This window comes from Columba livia, chromosome 3 (genome assembly GCF_036013475.1).
Source record: "Columba livia isolate bColLiv1 breed racing homer chromosome 3, bColLiv1.pat.W.v2, whole genome shotgun sequence".
NCBI classification, from domain to species: Eukaryota; Metazoa; Chordata; class Aves; order Columbiformes; family Columbidae; genus Columba; species Columba livia.
Genome location: NC_088604.1, coordinates 93,115,155 through 93,137,688, shown reverse-complemented (window position 1 = coordinate 93,137,688; position 22,534 = coordinate 93,115,155). Strand labels below are relative to the sequence as shown.

At 36.5% G+C, this 22,534-nt stretch overlaps 1 protein-coding gene across 2 annotated transcripts in view; it reads left to right on the top strand.

Annotated features, from left to right (window-relative positions):
• CAMKMT (calmodulin-lysine N-methyltransferase) overlaps positions 1–22,534 on the top strand; it is a 215,803-nt gene that overhangs the window by 13,507 nt on the left and 179,762 nt on the right. For both annotated transcript variants that reach the window (XM_065058224.1, XM_065058225.1), the window contains exon 3: positions 4,410–4,474. In XM_065058224.1, the coding sequence (XP_064914296.1) occupies positions 4,410–4,474 (65 nt within the window). The remainder of the gene's footprint in view (positions 1–4,409; positions 4,475–22,534) is intronic.

The window sequence follows — 22,534 nt, the reverse complement described above, 5'->3', positions numbered from 1 at the left end:
GACCTAGAGCACCTTTCTTATGAGGAGAGACTGAGAGCTGGGTCTGTTCAGCCTGGAGAAGAGAAGGCTGAGAGGGGATCTCATCAATGCTTATAAATATCTCAAGGGTGGGTGTCAAGAGGATGGGACCAGACTCCATTCAGTGGTGCCCGATGATAGGATAAGAGGCAATGGGCACAGACTGAACCACAGGCAGTTCCATCTGAATATAAGGAGAAACTTGTTTACCTTGAGGGTGCCAGAGCTCTGGAGCATGCTGCCCAGAGAGGTTGTGGAGTCTCCTTCTCTGGAGACATTCAAGACCTGCCTGGACACATTCCTGTGCAACCTGATCTGGGTGAACCAGCTTTAGCAGATGGGTTGGATGAAATGATCTCCAGAGGTGCCTTCCAACCCCAACCATTCTGTGATTCAGTGAATTGGAGAGGAAGGAACATTAAGATATTTTAAATATATCTCTCTCTTTCTCTGACTTTATTTATACATCAAAATTTGATTTATTTGTAGTCCAGAGTAAGGAATATTGCTTTGCTTCAGATCAGGAAAAACAGGAGTTAAAATAGTGTATCATTGTAGATTTGTCTTCTTTAACTCAACTCACTACCTCAGCCATAGAAATTTTTGCATGTTTTACCTTGAAGATTTATTTTAAGAATGCTGTAGATCAGACTAACCACGTAGTCTGAAATTCACTTTCTCCATGATGCTTACCTATGCTTGTTTGAAGTACTTTGTTGATCTCAGCAATCACACTTTCGATCTTCTTTGAAGTTCTTTGAGCTGTACAACATTTATGACATATTCTAAAGCACCAAATATTAATGTCCTTCTGTATTTTGATATGTCCGTGGAAATTAATGGGGATTTTGTGGTTGGGATTTAACCACAAGCTTCTATGATTCTCTCCCGTGACTTTCATAATTCAAGTGCACAATGCGTACAAACTCTTTATGGGCAGTTTGTTAGGTGTCCTGTGCAAAGCTGTGATTGTGACAGGCATTCACAGAAGGAAGATGTGATGTGTATTGGCAGTTTTCTCTGGGCGAGGTCATGGAGGAGCAGCTGATGGGACTGTGAAGCAGCAGATGTTGCAGAACTGCTAGGGGGTACATGCAGAGCAGTGGATCCCAAACTAGAAGCTGTGGGTTTTGGGTGCAGGACTGAGTAGCATGAAATTTATGTCAGAATTTGGGGCTAAAGAATACTTGTATTTACAGCTGGATGTAATTTCTAGTCTGCAAGTCAGATCTGTGAGGGAAAAGGGTTGTGGAGTAGCTGATGCAGAGTTTGTCTGCGGACTCTACAAATGCAGTCCTCCAAATGGAGAAACATGGCTATTGATGTTTGGAAGTGTTTCTCCCTGAGCTCTGCCTCTGACAAGTAGATCAGCTGTTGGAATGTTGCATTCCTCAGTCTTAAAACTTGCTCAATTCTTCTCTGTTTGGTTTCCCTAACTCTTAAGTGGTTACCAGTGGAATTTAAGTGCCTCTTCTTTAGCCTTTATCAGCAACAACAGGTATTTTTCTGTCATGTTAATTGACCTTAGAAGATCCACTGTTGCTAATGTGGAGTAGTCTTATAATAGTCCATAATAGTAATATAGTTAAGACCCAAGATGTGATTTTTGGGGTAAATGAGAGCGGCTTTGCTGTCCAGATTGCTGTTGAGATACTGGCTACTCCTCTCATTCCAGGACACTGAGCTTGGTCCCTGCCTATGTTCAGTGAAGGTTTCACAAGCTGATCAGACTAAAGGAAGCAGCTATTAAACCTTGTCCTGTTTCACGATGAGTATTGGAGGGGGCATCTGGAAGACTTGAGGAGAAGGGGGAAGTCGCTCACAGAAAGACTGGATGCTTCTCATCATTAAATTATGGCTTGCCATGAACAATATTTGTGAAAGCAAGACGGAGATTGCTGAGATAGAGGAAGAGACTTTGAATGTTGCAGGCAACCAGAAAAGGGTGCGAAATGCCTCTGCTGGCCAAGAGAGCAAGTGTTGGGGTGTGTTGTGTTTGTACACGGACACCACATGCCTTTGGCTGCTGAATAATAAATGTAAGAATATGTTTGAAATTTGCATGTGTTTAATTGTGGAAAGAATGTTTTATAATCAGATCCTTTTATAATCTGATCCATAATGAAAGCCAAATGTACCAAAACCAATAGTGTAGATGAAGAACATTCACTGAGTTAAATAAAACATCACCAAAATTTCAGGACAGCCTCAAAACCGATAAGTATGGGGCATGCATCTGCTGCAGAATCTTAGCTTATTCTTCGGGCTGGTGTACTTGGAGCTGTCTACCTCTCATCTCCAGGTATAAACCAATATTTTGGAAACAGCTTGAAATTTGGTTTAGTGATAATGTTAAGGCCAGTGCTATGATTGTATCGTTTTTCTCTTTTTTTTTTTTTTTTTTTTTTTTTTTCTTGTCTACCTTTTGACCTTGAAGTACATAAATTGTATTCTTCTCTAGAGCAGGACACTCCACTTAATTCTGTTTTGCTTTCTTCATAGCATTCTACATATCTACAGATAGTAGATTGCTAAATTGTTCATCCTCGCCTTTTGTTTGCTTCACTTGGAAATTCACATGATAAATCTCCTTTATATATGGACTATCTACATAAAGAAATTGAACGGATTTAAAAAACAAACCAAAACATATTCCTTGGACTAATCTACATGCCAACAAAGATTAAAATATTTCTTCACTGTCTCAGCATCTCCCCTCCTATCTTACATTCGTTTAGAAGATGGGATGTTCCCAGCTGTCTAAGAGACCCTAACAGTGCCAGACATATGCACGGTTGTGGAGTTTGTAGGATGCTAAGGAGTCAGCAGGGGACAGTTCAAAGGGCAGCTCTGTTGTTGGCAGAACTACTGGTCCTGCCCACTTTCTGGTCACTTCCCGTGAACTAATTCTGTTGCATCATTTGTCAAATCTGATTGAGAACAAACTCGCTGAAAAAAAAAAAAAAAAAAAAAAAGAAGAAATTGCATTTTAAGTCCACATGATCCATCAGAATTCTTGTAGGCTTCCACTGCAGCTAGGGAATGTATTTTTGGTTTGTTTTTATGTAGCTCAGGGAAGAGCTGTAATGTCCAGTTGAATCTTTTGTAACATCTTTCATTGACCCTGTTTATGACTTCATTTCAGTTTGTGAACTTGATTTCCATTTGATTTTAATTTTTTGGGGTTTTTTTAAGCATTAGTCTAGTTGCTGTTTGGCACTTCTCAAAATTTAACATGTACATGTTTCTTTAATGCTTATGCTTATCAGAAGTTCTAAATATCGTATTTGGAAATAGGTTGTGGATATTTTTGTTTTTGTTTGTTTGTTTGTTTTTGTTTGTTTGTTTTTTCCATTCTTACAACACTCTTCCTTCTGGAAAGCAAAGTTGAGAGAATGAGAACTAATTTTGCATGTGCTACATTTGTCGTATTTCTTGAATTTTTTCAGTGTTTCAAATTAGCATGTTCCCAAACAACCCTAAGAGCTACATTTGAAATGTTGTTAAAAGACTGTATATTTGATTTTACTGCCTTGCTGAATTCTTTATAGATTTTTTTTTTTTTTAACTACGTTTGTGAAACAGCTATGTGATCTGATTGTTGTAAAATTGTAAAATGCAAGGTGTTTTTTTGTCTTGTTCATTTGAGGCCTGGATTAGCTGCGAGTAGTTAAAAATAGTTTAAAAAAATTAGTTGACTTTTCTGCATGTGTGAATCCAGCTAGCCTGACATCTATAACATTCAGAGAAAGCTTCTTAGGCAAATTTTTATTCAACTTCGGTGCATATTCTTTTTGTTGCTGTTTTGCTCACCATTTTCTAAAATTTGCAGTTGGTATGTGAAAGTCAGTTAATTAATTATCCCCAGTTTTGAATGTTCATTTCACTTGGGTTATGCAAATGTAAAACCAAAGAAAATGCAGTTCACTGAACATAGTAATCAGTTTCATTGTTCACATTAATTAAATGAAGTGTTCTTGATTTTGTGGGAGAAAATAGGAATGTGTGTACAGCTGCTGTTCAAAAATAGTCTTTTGTTTTTCCTCTTCAAAGAAGTCACTTTACCAAAATTCTTCCTTTCTATGTGTGACCTTTACAACTAAACAAAAATGATTGCTCTTTGGAAATGTTTTCATTTTGATGAAGTATTAGTTTCAAAGAAACATGTTCCTGGTTCATAGATTTCAGTGATGGACCTTTGAAAACTAGTGATTGTCACCTTGTATTCCCACTGGTGGCTACAGTGGTACCTGTTTGCTACTTGTCTGTGAAAGGGATTTGTGAAAAGTTAAAATGTGCAATGACTCTCTTTTCTGAAGAGGGAAGATGTTTTGAGGATTTGTTTTTATTGTCTATGTGTTGTTAAAGTCACTATGTATGTTTTCTTCCAGATTTAACAATGGACCATTAGATGTTAAAGATGTTCTTACAAGTTTTGACAACACAGGGAATGTCTGTAAGTCATTGTTCATTTAAATACAGTGCTATGTTGATAGAAATGTGATTGTATCAATATAAAATATTTCTGTAGGAGCCCTCAATAACCATTTCATTTAGCTGAGAAACACCATTACTGTGGTCAGAGATACAGATCTACCCACCATAGTGTTGATCTACCCACCACAGTGTTTTATGTGTTATACTCTTTTATGTGGCACAGTTGTTTGTGTGCATGCACCCTTAAGTCATCCTGGTGCAGATTATTTTTGGTTCTGTGACTGTGGTGGAAACATTAGAGCAGCTGAACAGGGTTGAACAAAAAATTAGGTTAGCCCATTGTCATGGTTTAACCCCAGCCGGCAACCAAGCACCACGCAGCTGCTCGCTCGTTCTCACCCACGAGTGAGTTGAGATAAAGACAGTTTAATAGGATAGAAAAGGAAGAGATAATAGTATAATAATAATAGAATATATGAAACAAATGATGCGCAATGCAATTGCTCACCACATGCTGACTGATTCCCATCCCAGAGCAGGGATCCCCCAGCCAGCTTCCCCCACGTTTATATACTGAGCATTACGTCATATGGTATGGAATAGCCCTTTGGTCAGTTGGGGTCAGGTACCCCGGCTGTGTCGACTCCCGACTTCTTGTGCACTCTCTGCCTTCTCACTATGCCTTCTCACTATGAGAAGATGAAAAGTCCTTGACTGCTTAGCAATGACTAGAACATCATTATGTCATCAACATTATTCTCATTCTAAATCTAAACACAGCACTATACCCGCTACTAGGAAGAAAATTAACTGTATCAAGCTCTCTGAGGAACAGTGCAAGAACATAAGAAGCAAACTATGATACTTCTGGCTTGGACAGGGCAAACTCATACCATAGAAAAACCAAAGAAAGCACAGTCAAGTTGTGAAATTCCTCCTCACAGAATATTCTGAGCTCCTGGGACATGACATGAATTCAAAAAGCGATGGGGAAAAAATGGTGCAAGAAAAAATCACGGTGGCTATTAAATACAGAGACATTGCTTACAGCTTAGGAAGTGCTGGGTGTCAGGAGAATTAATGGGCCAGTAGGATGATATGTTTGTCCTGATCTTTCACTCTTGCTGAGCATCAGTTACTGGCTGCATTAATGAGAGACAAAATGAGCTGTGAGTGGACCCTCAATGTCTGACCCAGTATGGCTCTGCTTCAGTATACTTATTAATAAAATTATCTATGCTATTAATGGACTTGAATTATAAAATTGTGGTAGATCATGGAAAAGAAGCTGAGCAAAGATATTTAAATACTTTTGATGTAACGAGTAATTACTGTTATATAATTTTTAGAGATATACATATAATTCTTGTTTGATTATTCTGCCTTATTTTTCAGGTTGGTTTGTTTGTTTTCAAGCAAGCAAACTGTTAGAGACACCTCCAACTTTATTCTAAGATTGCCAGATATTCAAGAAATATGCACGTATCTCTTCCTCCTTATCAAAACAATTATATAGAAATTGTTCTGAAATATAGGTTTCATCTCAAAACTCCAGTCTGAGTATTATAAAGCTATGTTTCAATAAACATTGTTTTTTAATTAACAAAAAGGTCAATTTATTTAATAGACTTTTGCCTTCGAAAGGAAAAAATAATCATAAACTGTGTGTTCTCCTTTTCAAAATTTGCTAGCTTTCGTTTGGTTCTGAACATTGAAGGTCCAGCCACAAAATACTTCAGGATGTGTTCTCCAGCTGTTGACAAAGGGAAATTTGTTCTCTGATTTCTGAATGAAAGTGATATCTAAGGGATATATGAATATCCAAATTAATAATATTAAGGCTGAGAAAGAAAATCCACATTTGTAATTATGGTTGACGTCAGCTACAGATGTAGGTATCATGAGCTGGATGATAAAACCACTTAGATTTAAGATATTTACTATCTGCAGAAAATGCTTTGCTTAAATTATGGGAGGAATTTAGAGTGATTTGGTGTTGTATATTCTCAGAATAGGAAAAAAAATAGGAATAAAAAAAGGAAAAAAATTCCAAACTGGGGTTTGGATCCAGAAAAAGTGTTGAAAAGTGTTAGTTCATTAGATAACAACTTTGGTAGTTATTTTGAACAACAAAGATTTTTTTTTTTTGGTCTAAAAGTGCTTCCTATAGTGGATCAAGATCGTGTACCTTACTCTGTTAAACATGGTAACGTGATTTCTTAGTCTTTATTCTTTGTCTGAGTACTTAGATTGTGATCAATCCACACAAATTTCCTTGTTAACGCAAATAATTTACTCTGCTGAAGTTTTCATATGCTTTCGTATTGATAGATGTGCTGTCAGCTCTTCTGTTAACCTTTTTTCAGTATTTCAGATACTTTCTTATTGATTGAAGATGGTAGAACAAGACTTTAATAAGCACAACACCAGTGCTAACGCAGAAGTATTGGGACATTTGTAGTTCTTCTTACTGTTTCTCTGTTTATACCAAGATTCACATTTGTCCTTTTGGATTTAGGATTGCTTTGAGGGTTCATGTCGTTCTATTAGACACAGTGTTTGAAAAGTCATTTCCAGATTCGCTGCTTCTGCATTTGTAAATGTCTGTGGCTGTCTGTACCGATGTACATATTACTGATTTATACCCATTTTACTAAGCACTTTAGATTACACTCTGTTAGGGTAACTGTAAAATAGTTGTCTTCTGGGAGCATGCAGTACGGGCTTGGAGCGTAATGATCACACATTTTTGCCACCACCTTTATGTTGTAAATGTCCCCAATGTCCAAGCCAGAGTAGCTGCATCTGTAACACCATCATAGCAAAGTTCCCCAAACCATGTGTTTATTGAGCTGTGCTATTTGGGTCATACCTGACTGATTTTGTGTTATCCCTCAATTTGAATTGGCTCTTTGACCTTTTTCTGTGGATTTCTTAGCTCTCTTTGTGTTAACCCGCAGTGGAAGTGGTCTGCAGTAATCCTGCCTTCTTCTGCCCCCAAAGTTAACTACAGTTAGGTTGACTATTTTTTACAATTCCTGTGGTGTTCTTTAAGAACTTCATATTATCAAATGATTGTCTACCCTGAAAAAACCTCAAACGTTTAAAAAATGGTCTTTAACAGTATGAGATTATTTCTTCTAATACCTAATACTAATAGAACTAGCCAATATTGAATATATGCATCTACACTAGCATGCTCTGAAGGAGTGAAGGGAGACATTGAGTAGTTATAGACTCTAATATTCTTTTTAGGACACGCTGCATAGTCAGAGTTTATTTACTGGGCACTGAACATTACTTAAATGATTTGGGCAGAGTTATCAGAAAAAGGTTAAATATTTTAGTGTTCTGTGTATTTCCTTTGGCTGCCATACTGAGTATTTATCAAGAAGGTTAATGTTTTGCTAGAGATCATTAGATTGTGCAATAGTTGTGCATTAAACAGAGTAGATTTTGTAAAAACTACAATATGTTGCAAATGATATCCTTGTTAAACATACTAATTTGCTTAAAATAACATGGTTTGTGTGGTTTTGGGGGTAGTTTTTTGTTTCTTCTGACAGAGTTCCTTAATACATTTGTTTAAAACAAGCTCTTTCAGGGGGCATTTCTCTGGTCTTTTTGTTTAACTTTTTGATCTTTCTGCTTATGGTGTTTAACAGCCACATCACCTTCCGCCATCAAAAGAAGAGTGGTAGAGCAGACTTTAGCTAATAGCAGTGTTTTTACACTTCCGGTAGATATCAACTCGGTACAAGATGTGCCACTAGCTGGCAGCATTATATAAAATATCAATAAGCAGCTTTTTGAGGAATACTTGTGACTGCTTCCAAAAGTGCTGCCTTATACCAGTAAGACTTCGGGACAAAAGTGGAGCCAGGTGCAGTATCTGTAAATGGTGCATTGCAGAGTCCCAAGAGTTAACTCTGGAAATTGCCTCTGCACAATGTCGTGTTCAAACTTGATACATACACTTGTATTCTGTCTTTTTAGGAAAGATTTCTGAAGATGCATTTTCATGGTAGGATTGCTACTGTGAATGAAAATTCACACTGCAAATTACAGTTGGTTTTCCCATTCCCAGAAAAATGTCTTTTTTCTTTTTTTTCCTCTCCTGTTCACCCTGTGTGAGAGAACAGTTTCCATATGGAAACTCTGAATGAATTCTTCACACAGACAGGATGCAATGCCAAATGCACTTCATTCAGCTTTAATTCTATGGATAAACAAAAGGCAGGGAAAAGAGGGCTAGAGTGAAGAAAAGCATCAGTCTGTTCATTTTAGACAACAGTATGCCATCTGTTAAAAAGATGATGCATCCTGAGACCATCTCTGATCCTGAGACAGTCTTTTAAAAGAACCGACGGATCCCAGGCAGAAGGTTCAGTGGTGCCATTGTGGGACAGCATCACCTGGCTCCAGGAGCCACATGCCATGCTCATCCTTGCTGAAGAAAAATCTTTTCTGCAATAGACTGTCCAAAAAGCAAGGAAAATTCTGCAAGAATGAGCTTTTCAGAGTGTCACCTTCCTGTGCCTTCCTAGTGGGAGAATGCAGCTATGACTGAAATGCTTGTATAATTATATCCCTGCAGTAATCATTTAAAATTATATATACATTTAAATTAAGGTAAATGCTAAAGGGCCAAAATACAGGCCTCTTTGCTAATGGCCACTGGTCTAAGCAAGCTACAGTGTTTGTAAAGGAGAGTTTTAAGAAGTGAAATACAGCATGTTTGGGGATTTTCACCTAATATCTACCTCACGTTAACACAGAAACTAGATATTCTAAAGTGCTCAAGTAGTATAAAGTTGCAAATATAAGTAATAGCAAAACATTTTCTTGTAAAGTGCACATAACATTAGTTACTAATATAACTTTTTCAAGAAACAAGATGTTCAATACATATTCATTTTATTTCCTACTTGGCTGAGTGTACAATTACATGTTTTGGAACTAAAAAAGCAGCAGAGGGTGCTACAGTTACAGACCTACCCAGGCACATATTCCAAAGTTTTTGCTCCTGTAGGCAAGTAGATCCTGCAAAGATCTAAGCTTTCAGTTTGGAGCAGCTCTAAATACAATAGCTTTACATTCTGTTGCCTCTGTTTATAGAGGAAAACACATAATCTATGTGAAATCCAGAATAAGTAGCATTACATATTCAGTAGTTTTCTTGTTTGTTTGTTTTAATGTTTTATTGCTGGAAAATGTTGCACAGTTTCCTGAAAACAGTGTCTTGATATAGCTACTGTTACGAAACACCTACTTACCATCTTTAGAACAGTTTTTGTTTGTGCTGATTTTACTTTTAGAAATTGAAGTCTCTGCTACAAGTTTTTTATAGGAGGTTTTTGTGCTTTTGTTTTTTTAATGTATTTCCCCCCAAAATGAGCACACTAAATTGGAAAACATTTTGCCCCTTCATATAATATTTTTGATGAAGGGAAGAGAAGGATTTTTCTTAAATTTCAAGTCCACCTAAAAAAAAAATTCTCCTTTTAGTTTTCAATTTTTTTTTTTTTTTCCAGATTGTATTAATTTGAAAATTGTGCTGGTAATTTGTAACTCCTTTTTAAAATTTATTTTTAAAAAATTCTGCTTTAAACCAAAGAACCTTTTCTTCTTTCTCTCTTCCTCTCAAATGACTGGAAGGTGAGGGGTACATGAGGACGTGTTCAGAGAGCTGCTTGTTTCTTCAGAGCTCACTCTGCGTGACTCAAAGGTACCTGAGCTCCTCGGTATGGAGGGATATTGGCAGCTACTGACTGGTGGTGCCTGGAAGGACAGATGCCTTCAAGCTGCCTGGGGAAAAGCATGGGGTGGCATCCTTTATGGCAGCAGAGGTGCTCCTGTATTTCGTGTGACATTACCTAGAGTCAACAAGGGAGCAGACTGCGTTTTTTGGTTGCTGCTGTGGAAGTTCCCTCCCATTTTTTAGAGGGAATGTCTTGTTTTCTGCGGTGAGAAGTGTACCGACTTCAGTATGCATCCTGCCTCTCTGTGCATCAGTGGGTGTTCTCACCTGAAGAAACTGCCACTCGTCATCTTCTGAGCCTTCTCTCATTCCACCGGTGTGGCAGCTTGAAATTGTTTACCGTGTCAGAACCCCACACCCTCTTGAAAAAGTCCTCAACAAAAAATAAATGGACTGGAAGAGCGTTTGGATAGCAACGATATGTGTCGTTTTGAATCAAATATCATATTTATGATACCTACAATTTACTATTCACTATGCAGCTTCCTTTTAAATGAAACATTTCATGATGAGGGTTAAGAAAAAACAGCTGTTTCCTCCCTCCCCTCCCCCATTCAATTCACTTCACTGATTCGGTTTACAGCATCATCCCAAGCAGTCACATTGACATAACTGGCATAAAGCTTACGGAATGGAGCAGAAAATAAGTATATGGGGAGAAGCAGCTACCTTTTAAATTACTCTTGCTACCAGAGTTGTTTTTATGAAACTGTTCTCTGATGGAATGTCAGTGCTTTGTTTGTTTTAAGTACTGTCCTGCAACCTCCTGCTTTTCCCCACTCACTAAAATCTTCTATTCATCAAGAGCCTATATGTGAAAAGAATAATCATAGCTGTGATCAGGGATCTGTTTCCTCTAAAGTATTTTTTTTCTGCTACATATTCCAACATGACCTGACCCTGTGCCTATACTTTCAAACATGGCACCAGCTCAGGGAAGTGGGAGGTGAAGAAGCCCAGCTGAGCTCTTCTCTGGACCTTTTTTCTTCCTTGGGCAGTTTGAAGTTTTTGTAATAATTGCTTCGCCTGTTCAGGGTATTCCCATGAAAACCTTTTGGTAAAAATATATTAATCTATTAGGGCAACTGCAGTTACTTTTCTGTGTTGCTGAGCAGTGTTTTGTACCTTGGCACTCTGATGAGCTTGGTTTTTGCATCAGATCTGTTGTCTTAACCTTTATAGAAATTGCTGGCATAAGCATGTTTGTAAGTGGACTACTTGTGCTAGTATGACTTTATGCACTGGTGCTGACCTTCCATAATCTGAAGCATTTTTGGAAGTATTCTGTGTATTCTAAATGGATTATCATGAGAAGTTGGACCTTTTGTTTAAAATAATTGAAAGAATTTGAAGATAGGCTGTAACACCTTAAATTAGATTGGTGGAAGGAAAAGACTGTGAATTGTTTTAATTAATGAATGGGTTTTACATTAGATAACTTCTCTTAATCACCTTTTTAATAGAGATAGAGTAAGATAACAATGGTAAGCATCCCTTTAAGATGTACTATGCTATTGATTAAGCTTAGTCTTTTAATGCATCGTGGAGTTCTCTCTTGAAAGATTTCAAATTTGAGCATAATTGGAATAAATAGTTTCAAATGAGTTGCATTTAGCTTCATGTGAACTAGGTTGTTGCAGTTTGGGTGGAACTTGCATGTTTCTTTGTAATTGTTCATCTTGTTTTCACCGTTCCCTTTACTCGCCATGGTCTAGCTGTGCTTTCAGCATTGCTCTCCACAAAAGCCCAGACATGAGGTGCAAAGAATGCTCAAGAAATGCCGTGCTTGGAGTATATCCTTGAGTAGCTAACTTCTGTTTGCTACCGTGCCAAGTTGCTGATGGGATCGAATTTACATGTCAGATAAGGCATTTCTCTGTATTGTAATATGGTCCATGAGTGGCTGTACTGTGGAGGTAGCTGGGGCAGTCCCTGTTCTTCATTTTCTCCATACAAATGTTAGGCATAACTTGCAAGTTATTTTAGTTCTGTTTCAAGTCTTTTTAGAGATCTTTTAAAAAGTTGCATGGTATTTAATTTTAAAACCATGTTCAAATGGATGAACTCATCTTCTTTTTAAAATGTTGGGGTGAAAGGTTTCAACTTAATTCACAAAATTGCATCGAACAAAAGTATTTTGAGTAAAATATTTCTGGAAGTGATAATTTGAAACCTTTGCTGAATAATATATTCATTTGAAATTTTTATCTGATGATAGTTCTGACTGAAAAATATGATGAAAATGAATCTACATATCTGTGACCAGATGAAAATCCAATGTAGAGCTATTATTAATGTACTTAACTTGACAAATTAAATACTCTTATTGAGTCTCAGTACAGTTGAATAAAATTCTGTGTTTTTTAATAATTTTTCAAAATATTTTCAATAGCATGGAAAAAAATAGTCAAGGCATTACTCCAGAAATTTAAAGAGCTAATTTTTGGTAAACCTGATGGATTAAGAGAGCCTCCTATACACGTGGTTCGGTAAATGGAAAATGTATGAGGAACGTGTGTGCAACTGCATGTATGTACTAATTACTGGAGGCGCAGTCCTGTGGTTTTAAATTGAGACCGCAGCCCACCTGCAAAAGACTTAAGTGACATACTTAGATATAGAAATAGAAAATATCTCCTGATATCTAATGGTAGTCTTTTTTAATAAAGCTTAAACTTGTTATTGTCTTGCTCATTGGCAAAAATGAAATTTTCTTTCGTAATAACTTTTTATGTATTTGAAGTCATCATGTCCTTGCCTATATATTATTTTCCATATGTTGAGCAAGCCAAATCTATAATTTCTTCTTAAGCTACACTTTTTGCTAGATTCTGACTTTTCTTTAGACTCTCTACGTTTGGTTTCTAGCTTTCTTGAAGAGTGTTTGTCAAAACTGGCGACAGTAGTCCAGTTGAGACCTTCATAATGCTAAGTAAACCAGGTGATTTTGTATTTTGCTGCCTGTAACGCAAATATTGTATTTTCCTTTCTTACAACAGCAGGACTCTGATTCATGTTAAGCTTTTGACTTGCTGTAAGATCCTGGTCCTCTTCAGAAGGGATGTTATTGCTGATTGTGTATTTAAGTAGCAATTATTTTTACCTAAGTGCAATACGTACTACTTGTCCCTGTTGAACTTTTTCCTCTGTTTCCAGACTTCTCCCAGTTCTTTGCTTTTGTCCTTTGAAGTCTAACTTTCGACATACTGGACTTCCTAAATTGATATCTTGCTAATTTTATAAGCAAATTCCTTCCATCTAGATGATCAGTAAAAACACTGAACAGAGCACAGTCTGCTGTAGGCATTTATGGAAAATCCACCTGATAAAATCACCTGCTTTTACAGTAAATAATTGAGAATTGTTCTCCAGAGTCTGTTTTCTTTGTCAGCTCTGTACCTGTCTTCACCAAATTTTTAGACTGTGCTTCTCAATAAATTATCAAAAGACTTTCTAAAGTTTTGATATAAGACATCTACTGCTTCTGCCCTCTACACAAGCCTCTTGTATTGTTGCTCTGGTTAATAGTTTTTTTAATTAAGACATGTAATTTATTTTTTGTGGTTATACTTTATCGTGGAATATACAACAAAGGAATGAAAAACGCGAATCTTTCTTGAGTTTTTAATTATGTGAAGACGAGGGAGAGGATGAATCGAATGAAATGTTACACTTGATTATAGAATACATTCTGTCTTCTGCACTGAAAGTTGCCTGATGATTTTCTGTATTATAGTTTCATTCACTTCCTGAAAGCCATTGTTTTAATCATTTGTACTGCAGGTGTATCGTATCTAAGGTTCTATGCACAGTTTTGTCTGAAGGAGAGCTCCAGCTAGGCTGAGATGTGTACTGTTTTTGCGACATGTTTGGTAGTCTAGCAAAAATTAAAATAGGATTGTAATAGCCCTCTAATACCCTCTACCGCCCATGTCCCAACATTCTGTAAATGTGATGGAATGTAAAGTAATGCAAGATGATTTTTTCTTTTTTTTTTTTTTTTTTTTTTTGCTGTTGTGGTTTGTTTACTTATTTGGTTTGTTGCTTGGGTGTTTGTTTTTTTTAGGGGGAAAGACTGGGAGGGGGATTTTTTGGTACTTTGGAAGTACCAGAATGTGTTTGTGCTTCTTGCACCAGAGAAAGGGAAATCTGCAGGTCATATGCAGAATTAAATCTAAATTTGAGCATGTTAAAACTAAATTTGAGCCTCTTATACGCTAGTGCTGGCTGAATGTGCGTTTCACTATCTAGATTTTTTTTTCCCAATTTAATTTTTTGGTTTCCCTTTAAATTTGGGCCAATTCCAATATTTTAAGTCAGTGTTTTGAATATGTGCTTTATATCAGCTCAGAAAAGGGCACATATTGCACTATACTCGCCAAAGCAGTTTTTTGACATTAACTAATCTAAAATATCATATCTCTGAAATAAATATTAGATCCATTTTATGGGTAGGAAGTGTCACAAGCCTCTAGATTTGTTGTGGAGCTGTTAACGGCGTAGAAATGGGAGACAGACCCAAGACAACTTCCAGTGGTGATGGCATGCTGAAGGTCACAAGCAGACCTGACTTCTCACCTCTCCCACATGTAGGTTCCTCGTAGGCTCTCTGTTAAATTGTGCCACACTACATTTTCAGGAGTACTTGCTCATTTTAAATGCTGCCCATTTGGGTTATCTAAAGTGAAGGACTTGGGCATCGATGAACTGAACTTTAGATGCCCTGACAATAAAATTTAATTTTCCTTCAGGTAAGGAGGCATTTCTACACACATAGCGGTATGGACTGTAATTCGCCACAGGCGGCGCTCCAACATTTGTGTGTTGTTAACTCTCCCTCTCTTTGGAGGTTCTCCTCCCCTTCTGCTCTGCCCCAGTGAGGCCGCATCTGCAGTACTGTGTCCAGTTCTGGGCTCCCCAGTTTAAGAAGGACAAGGAATTACTGGAGGGAGTCCAGCGGTGGACTACGAAGATGATGCAGGGCCTGCAGCACCTTTCTTATGAGGAGAGACTGAGAGCTGGTTCTGTTCAGCCTGGAGAAGAGAAGGCTGAGAGGGGATCTCATCAATGCTTATAAATATCTCAAGGGTGGGTGTCAAGAGGATGGGACCAGACTCCATTCAGTGGTGCCCAGTGATAGGATGAGGGGCAATGGGCACAGACTGACGCACAGAAGGTTCCATCTGAATATGAGGAGAAACTTGTTTACTTTGAGGATGCCAGAGCCCTGGAACAGGCTGCCCAGGGAGGAGCCTCCTTCTCTGGAGTCATTCAAAACCCACCTGGACACATTCCTGTGTGATCTGCTCTGGCGAACCTGTTTAAGTAGGTGAGTTGGACAAGATGGTCTCCAGAGATCCCTTCCAACACCAACCATTCTGTGATTCGTGACTCAGTGATTCTGTTTCTAACCTGATGCATTCACAGTCTTAAATCCTTTCCTTTATTAAGATGCTTCAACCATGTCTGTCAAAAAAGCATGAAAGGAATCACTTTTTTTTTTTTTTTAAATAAAAAAAAAAAAACCTCATGTGGCAGCTGCAGATTTTGTGTAGCATTTATTTGTTTTCAGACACAAGTCTAGAGGTTATAACACGTCCTCATAATAAAACATAATATAGCCAAGCAGCTCATATACAGGGTCCTTATGCTGGCTGTATTTTGGTACTCATTTCGAAATTGTGGCAATTTGAGGCAATTTGTAGTTGTATTTATTGTTTAATTGGACAACCCCAAAGTAGAAAATATTATTTCCTTTTGTTTGTGTGGTTAAAGACTCTGCTAAAAATGAGCTTAGCCAGCCAAACAGAGTTTTTTTTTAATTACTACTAAGAATTAATTTGATCATTTTGTCCACAACAATGATCTGCTTTAAAATCATGAATTATATTTTCTGTTCAAAACTAACCAATATAAATCCCTTATGAGGAAGGGCTGTTCAGCTGAATATCTCTCGTGGGGAGAGGCTTAGTAACTGACAGGTGGATCTGAGTCACTTCTAACATTATTTATTAGGTTAAAGTAAGAGAGGAAGATGTTTTAGTCATAGATTGTCTCAGAAAGTATTTTTATGTGGGTAGTTTTTGCTTGTTTGGTTTTGATTGGACTAGTGCAGTTATTTAGTAAGCAGCAGTGAACTGTTGGTATTTATGAACTGTAACATTTCTCTCTTTGACAGCTGACATTAGTAAGCGTTGCTTTCAAACATAGAGCTGTGAGAAAGTGCCAAAACAAAAAAATCAACTACTTATATCAAATATTGGGGAAAGGGGAGAGTTTAATAACAAGGACTGATTCTGTTGCGTAAGCCTTTAGTTTAATTATGATCTTTGAAAAAGGTTGAAAATCCATGGGTCTAAGGTATGAGCTGAAGCTTGTGATGAATGTGGTTTTTGGTTGGTTGCTTGGTGTTTTGGTTTGTTTTTTTTTTGTGGTAGGACATTTGTCACTTTCTCAATCTGTATTTAGATTGGGTAAAACACAGTTTATATTGTTTTTTATAAAGAAACTCTGAGGTATAGCTGCCAAGTTAGGGGACTTATGCATGTTTAGGAACAAATGCACGCAGCAATTTAATTTTCTTTTGTTGTATGTAGGCAACATTCTCCAATGGTTTGAAGCTGCCTTTTGAAGTTGCATTGCTACACAAAACCAGTAGAACCAACAAAGTGCCTAAAGATAAACAGGGATAGAATAGTCATACAGGTTTGGCATTTAAAAGCAAAGATCTCTACACTAGTTTCTGAAGGGACAATAAAATATGCTGAGTTTGAATTTATCATAAATTTAAGAAAAAAAAACAAAACAGGTATACAGTAGGGTCATATGAATCAAGGGAGAGATGGACAACTCTTGGAAGCTCTCCAGTTAATACCTGCTGTTTGCTCAGATAAACTTCCTGTTGAATTATTTTCCTTGTTTTGAAACCGCCTGAGAAAAAAGAAGTATTTATCACTCCCATTTCCATTACATTTTCTAGTTCCAGAATTAGAAACACACTATCATCATTTTCTAGTTCCAGAATTAGAAACACACTATCATATCTAGCACTGAAAAAAATTTATAGTAGTGATATTAAATACATATTCAAGATTAACTAGTTAGCAGAGACTGTTCATTGCAGTCTTTGTTCTGATAAACACTTTGCTATGTAAAAGTTTGCATAATGTAGCAGCCAGTTGCATGTCTCCTCACACTTCCTTTTGGCAGGCAAAAGTAGTTATGGTAACAATCAACATATATAATGCAGAATTCCAAATAGTTTTGTTGACAGTACATTCAGCGCAACAATATAGATAATTTCAGACAAAACTAGATAATCTAAGTGCTTTAAATCTGTTGTGATTCTCATTACTTCAAATATGTGTTTCCTTATAATTACTATAGCATTTTCTTTTTAGGATTCTGTTTATGTACTCTTCTGAAAATTATATGGTAAATATTTGGTATTAAAGTACACAGCCACACCTTTTACTGTTGGTTAGAATAAGTGACAACCTAACAAAAGGGCAAAATGTTATACCAGAAAAGCCTGTAAGGCTGATCGAGAATCAGACTGAACTGAGAACAATTAATGAAAATTCTGTGTTTTAATATATGAATTGTTTCTTTGCTTTTTTTTTTTTTTTTTTAGAATAACCAGAATTGTCTAGGTTTGGCATTTAAAGAGCTCTGTGAAACTGTTGTAATTGTTGAGCATGAACTGTCAAAAAGAAATTGGCAGAATTGTGGTAATGATTAATCCAATTATATTCCTTAAGATTCTTTTACAAATATGAGCATTTAAATGTAGGGATTTGATTTGTAATTGCAAAATGTTTCTTATTCCAAAAAGAGAAATATGCACATACTGCTCAGGGGAGATTATCCTGTGATTTTTAAGTAAATTAGTCTAATTGACATGGGTTTTTTAATGTGTGTGTGTATATATAGGTATATATAATTATTAGATATATATAATTATCCATGCGTGTTCACATTATATGCAAGAAGAAATCCTGGATTTTGAATAGGGTTTTTTTAATAAGATATTGTCAAAGTTTTATTTTACCTGACAGTTTACTTTGACCCTGCCTGAAACAGGATCTTATTGGTGACATAAATATTGTAAGATGATGAAACTAGGACTGCAATGTGCCATCTTTTCCCAAATGTTTGAAAGCATTGTCAGCTTTTGAATTGCTGTCATATTTTTTCAATTGTTTTTAGTACAAGTCAAATTTGACTTGCCTTAGTAATATAAAGAATCTCATTGTCTTCGGCAGGCCTTGTCAAATGAATAAGAAACATTGTCTTCTCTCTAAAATTGATTACAAAAACCCCGAAAAATTATTTTAATTTAAATGAGGTGAGAATCTGGTAACTATTGAAATGTTTTCAGTGCTGAATAATAAGGAGCATGATAATTGAAACTTGGCATAGAAATGAGTAGCAAATTTTACTCTTCCTCCTCTTTTTAAATTGAGAATTTGAATGTTGGATACCATAGAAATAGACAATGAAACAGATTTAATACTTGATATTCCAAAAGTACCATTCCAAAAAAGAATACTTAAGTAATACAGGTAACGCTTAATATATGTTACTGCTTTCTTATTCATATATTTAATATTTTGTAGATACATTGATTTTTAGATTTTTGTATATTTCATACATATATATTTAGCAATTTGAAGGACAGTGGCAGATACTGCTACAATTTTTTGATCTTTAAATAATTTTGTTCTACCACAAGACTTCATAGCCTAAATGTGGGGAAAGAATCCATATTGCTTTCTGATGCTAAGAGCAGATGATCAGAGGAGGGAGTGGGACAAACAGCAAGCCTCCTCCTCTGACTGCTCAGATGAAATATGTCTTTCATTTTTTTAACATCTTCTCTGTGTAGACTGCTGCAATGTTTTCATTTACTTTATTTGTCTAATCATAAAGAAGCTGAGCTAGTCTGAAAGTTGCAGTCCTGCTAACAACCTGTGGAGGAAACAGTATTCCAGATGATGTGATTTTTGATGTTTATTTTTTATGTCAAAAAACTCTGCAGAAGTATGCTTTAGCTTTGAGTCCTTGGCTCTACAACCTGCACCATTATTTTAGGGTTGCCTTTGTAAATGGCGATTTCACGGTCCATGCGGTTGCTTGTTCAGAGAGCAGATTCTCATCCTCTGTCTGCCAGGGGTTCTCTGATGGTGGGCTAGGTGGTTGTTTTTCTGAAACCCTAGGGTCTGCTCTGCAGAAGCAAATCACAGCTGAAACGGTGGTTTCAACAGCTGAGGCATAAATGTCAAATACTCGGAAAATGAGGTTCTAGGTGCTTGGGACTCTCAAGAGTTTGCAGATGTTTTTCTTCTTTCTGTGCCTCAGGGCTTCATCTAAAGAAAGTCTCTTTCTGACTCGTGTCTGTCCCCAGGGACAGCCCCCCCGTGCTGTGAGGGACACAGTCAACAAGGACTATGGGGCTGAGGAATGGTTATGGTTCTGTTCGGGGTAACTGGTGGGACATCGCTCAGAGGGAGTGAGATGCTGAGAAGCAGGCAATGAGTTCTGGTCGCCTGCATACAGCTTTGAAGCCAAAGTCTAGAGAAGCCTGCTCTATTGAAAGCAAAATTCAGAAGGTAAGAAATGGGGCTGTATTTAACTGAAGTGTAGGTATTTATTATTTTATCATTATATGAACACTGGCCTTTAGTTCTGTGAACTATAGGGAAGCAGTGCTCCTCTGTGAAGTATGGTATGTGGCAATAGTTACATGTTGCTTTCTAAGCCAGGCATGCAAGACAGCTGTGCTCGGGGTGTAGTGGCATTTCCTAATTAATTTTGTCATTTACTAAATCACGTATTTTATTTTATAACATTGATCTTAGTTTAATGGAAATGCTTGTTGTAATTTTGTATACAAATTTGTGCTATAACATTTTTATGCATAGACTTCAGATCACAAACCCAACAGTCCTTCATGTCACCATGTAGCACTTGCTGAGATAACTGGCATGCTTTTGCAGAAAACATACCCAGAAACAACCATATTTTTGAAAGTACTCTCCATCTTCATATGTATGGCTAACCCTTACACTCTGAATCATCCCATTATTCATAATGCTATTATGTTTTAAAATATATATTTATGTTTTGATAGACATTACTAGTGTATGGTAATATAGAAGTTGGTGGTGCATTTCAGTATCCCTGTGAGTCCAAAGAATAACTGAAATCGAGATTCTCGTGTTTGAGGAACCATCTAGTTTTTGTACCTTTTGTTACAAAGTTACAAAAAAACCCTATTGTTTAAAAAAAAATGTGTTGCTCTTCTAACTTCTGACTTATTCATGTAATAATCATATTCTGAAAAGAAGCAAAATGTAGTGTTGCTATCTGGTTTCCTCAAGATCTACCTAACCTCAAAACATGCATAGGTTGTGTATTGCATTTCAGAAAATAAATGTATGTACAACCTATGCCATCTCTATAAGAGGCATGAAATACAAATATTTAAAACCCCACCTGGTTAGCACACTGCGTAGGTGTTGCTGAGCCTGTAAGCATTTTCTGATTTATTGTATCTAGTCTAAATGTCATCAGTTTAACAAACTTCGTTTGTTGTTGTGAATAGTCTTACAAAGACTGCTTCTCTTGTGATCAAGCTTGGACTTTATTCTTGAACAAAGCCTTAATTTACTAAGCTCTTGATCAAGAAATGTTCTTAATTTGCAATAGGTATGTAATGAATTCTAGGAACTGGTGAACAAGGAATTTTAAACAAGTGTTGAATGATTACTTTAGAAGTCATTATTGTACTTGTAGCTACTTTTAAAGTTACTTTATTCAGTTTTCTGAAACAAAGACATTGACCTCATTGTGAAAGTGAACCTGAAAGCCAAATATTGATTTTTTTTTTTCTTCTGTACATTGATTGTATATTGAACATAGAATCAAGCTAATTATTATATAAACAGATCTTCTACAGGTTCACGATTATAAATCTTTTTTGAAACTGTGTCTGTAGATAATAGCATAGACAAAATACACACCAATCTAAAGTTTAGCAAGTGCAGTTTGAATGACTTGCAGAAAGTACAAGTCTGTTTTACAATGTGTATGCCAAGGTCTTAAACTCACCACTGGGCCAAGCTGAAGAGGTAACATCTGATTGTGATATTACTGCAAGACAAATGGTAGCATGCTACTCTGCTTGAAAACATAATGGCTTTATACTATAACCTTTAACCCTGAAATGATGCTTGAGTGGACCTTAACTCCTAAGTGAACATGCCTGAGTAAATAAAACTGTGGTTTCACATAACAGAGAGATACATTTTTTAGATCCTTTGCTGATTATATTGTGTGAAGGTCAATCTTCTGCCCCATTTCTGAAAGTCGGGTCAGAATAAAGATTTTAGGGTCACTTCTTCAAGTATCTAAGCCATTACAATGCACTAATAGGCCCTGATAGCTCATTTTATAAGTTCTTAGCATTAAGCTGGACATTGTTTGGACTCATTTCAAATCCTGTATGTACCCTGCAGGGTTAATTAACATCTTTTTAAGTGGATGTTTTTTAGCTATTTTGAATTAAGGTGCTTTAGTTTGTCACTATTTACTATCATTTACCATGTGTAAAGACATAGAAAATTTGTATTCACTTAAGATCTGTACATTGTTTTGAAATTGTACTGTTAAATTTATTTTTTTCGGATTTAAGCGCATCAAGAATGTAATGTGAGACATGCAGTGGTAGACACAGTTGAATACCAGTACAAAGTGTCTCGGAGAGGAAAATCTTAGTTATCTGTTCAAACTATATTTTGCACAGTGGCATTTCAGATTGTTGTCTCTTGCTCTGTGTAAAGTGCCTGTGTTACTTATGTCACTGCTATGAGTCTTGTTTAAAGGATGCTGATATCAATTAATTAACAATTTAATTAGAATTATAAAGTGAACATGTAATTAGGCAGTACATCTCAGTTTTCCACTGAGTCAAACAGAAATATGTCAAAACGGACATAATGAATTCAAATTGAAGTAACTGTTTTTGGAGAACATTTGAGCACAACAGATTTGAAAATAGTTTATATAAAAGACAAAAGACTGAGACAGGAAAAGCACAAATTGTCACTGCAAATGAGAAGTACATTTATCTCAAAACTAGAATGAACATACATCCCCCCCGTATTGGAAAATGTAGAGGAAAATGTGTTTTTAATAAATGGAAGTACACTAAAACAAGTAGTATGTTTTCAAAGAGGATAAATGGGATTAACATTTGAAATTGTAAAACTAATATTGCCCTCAAGAGCTTGCTGCGAATTTAGCATGTATTCGTTT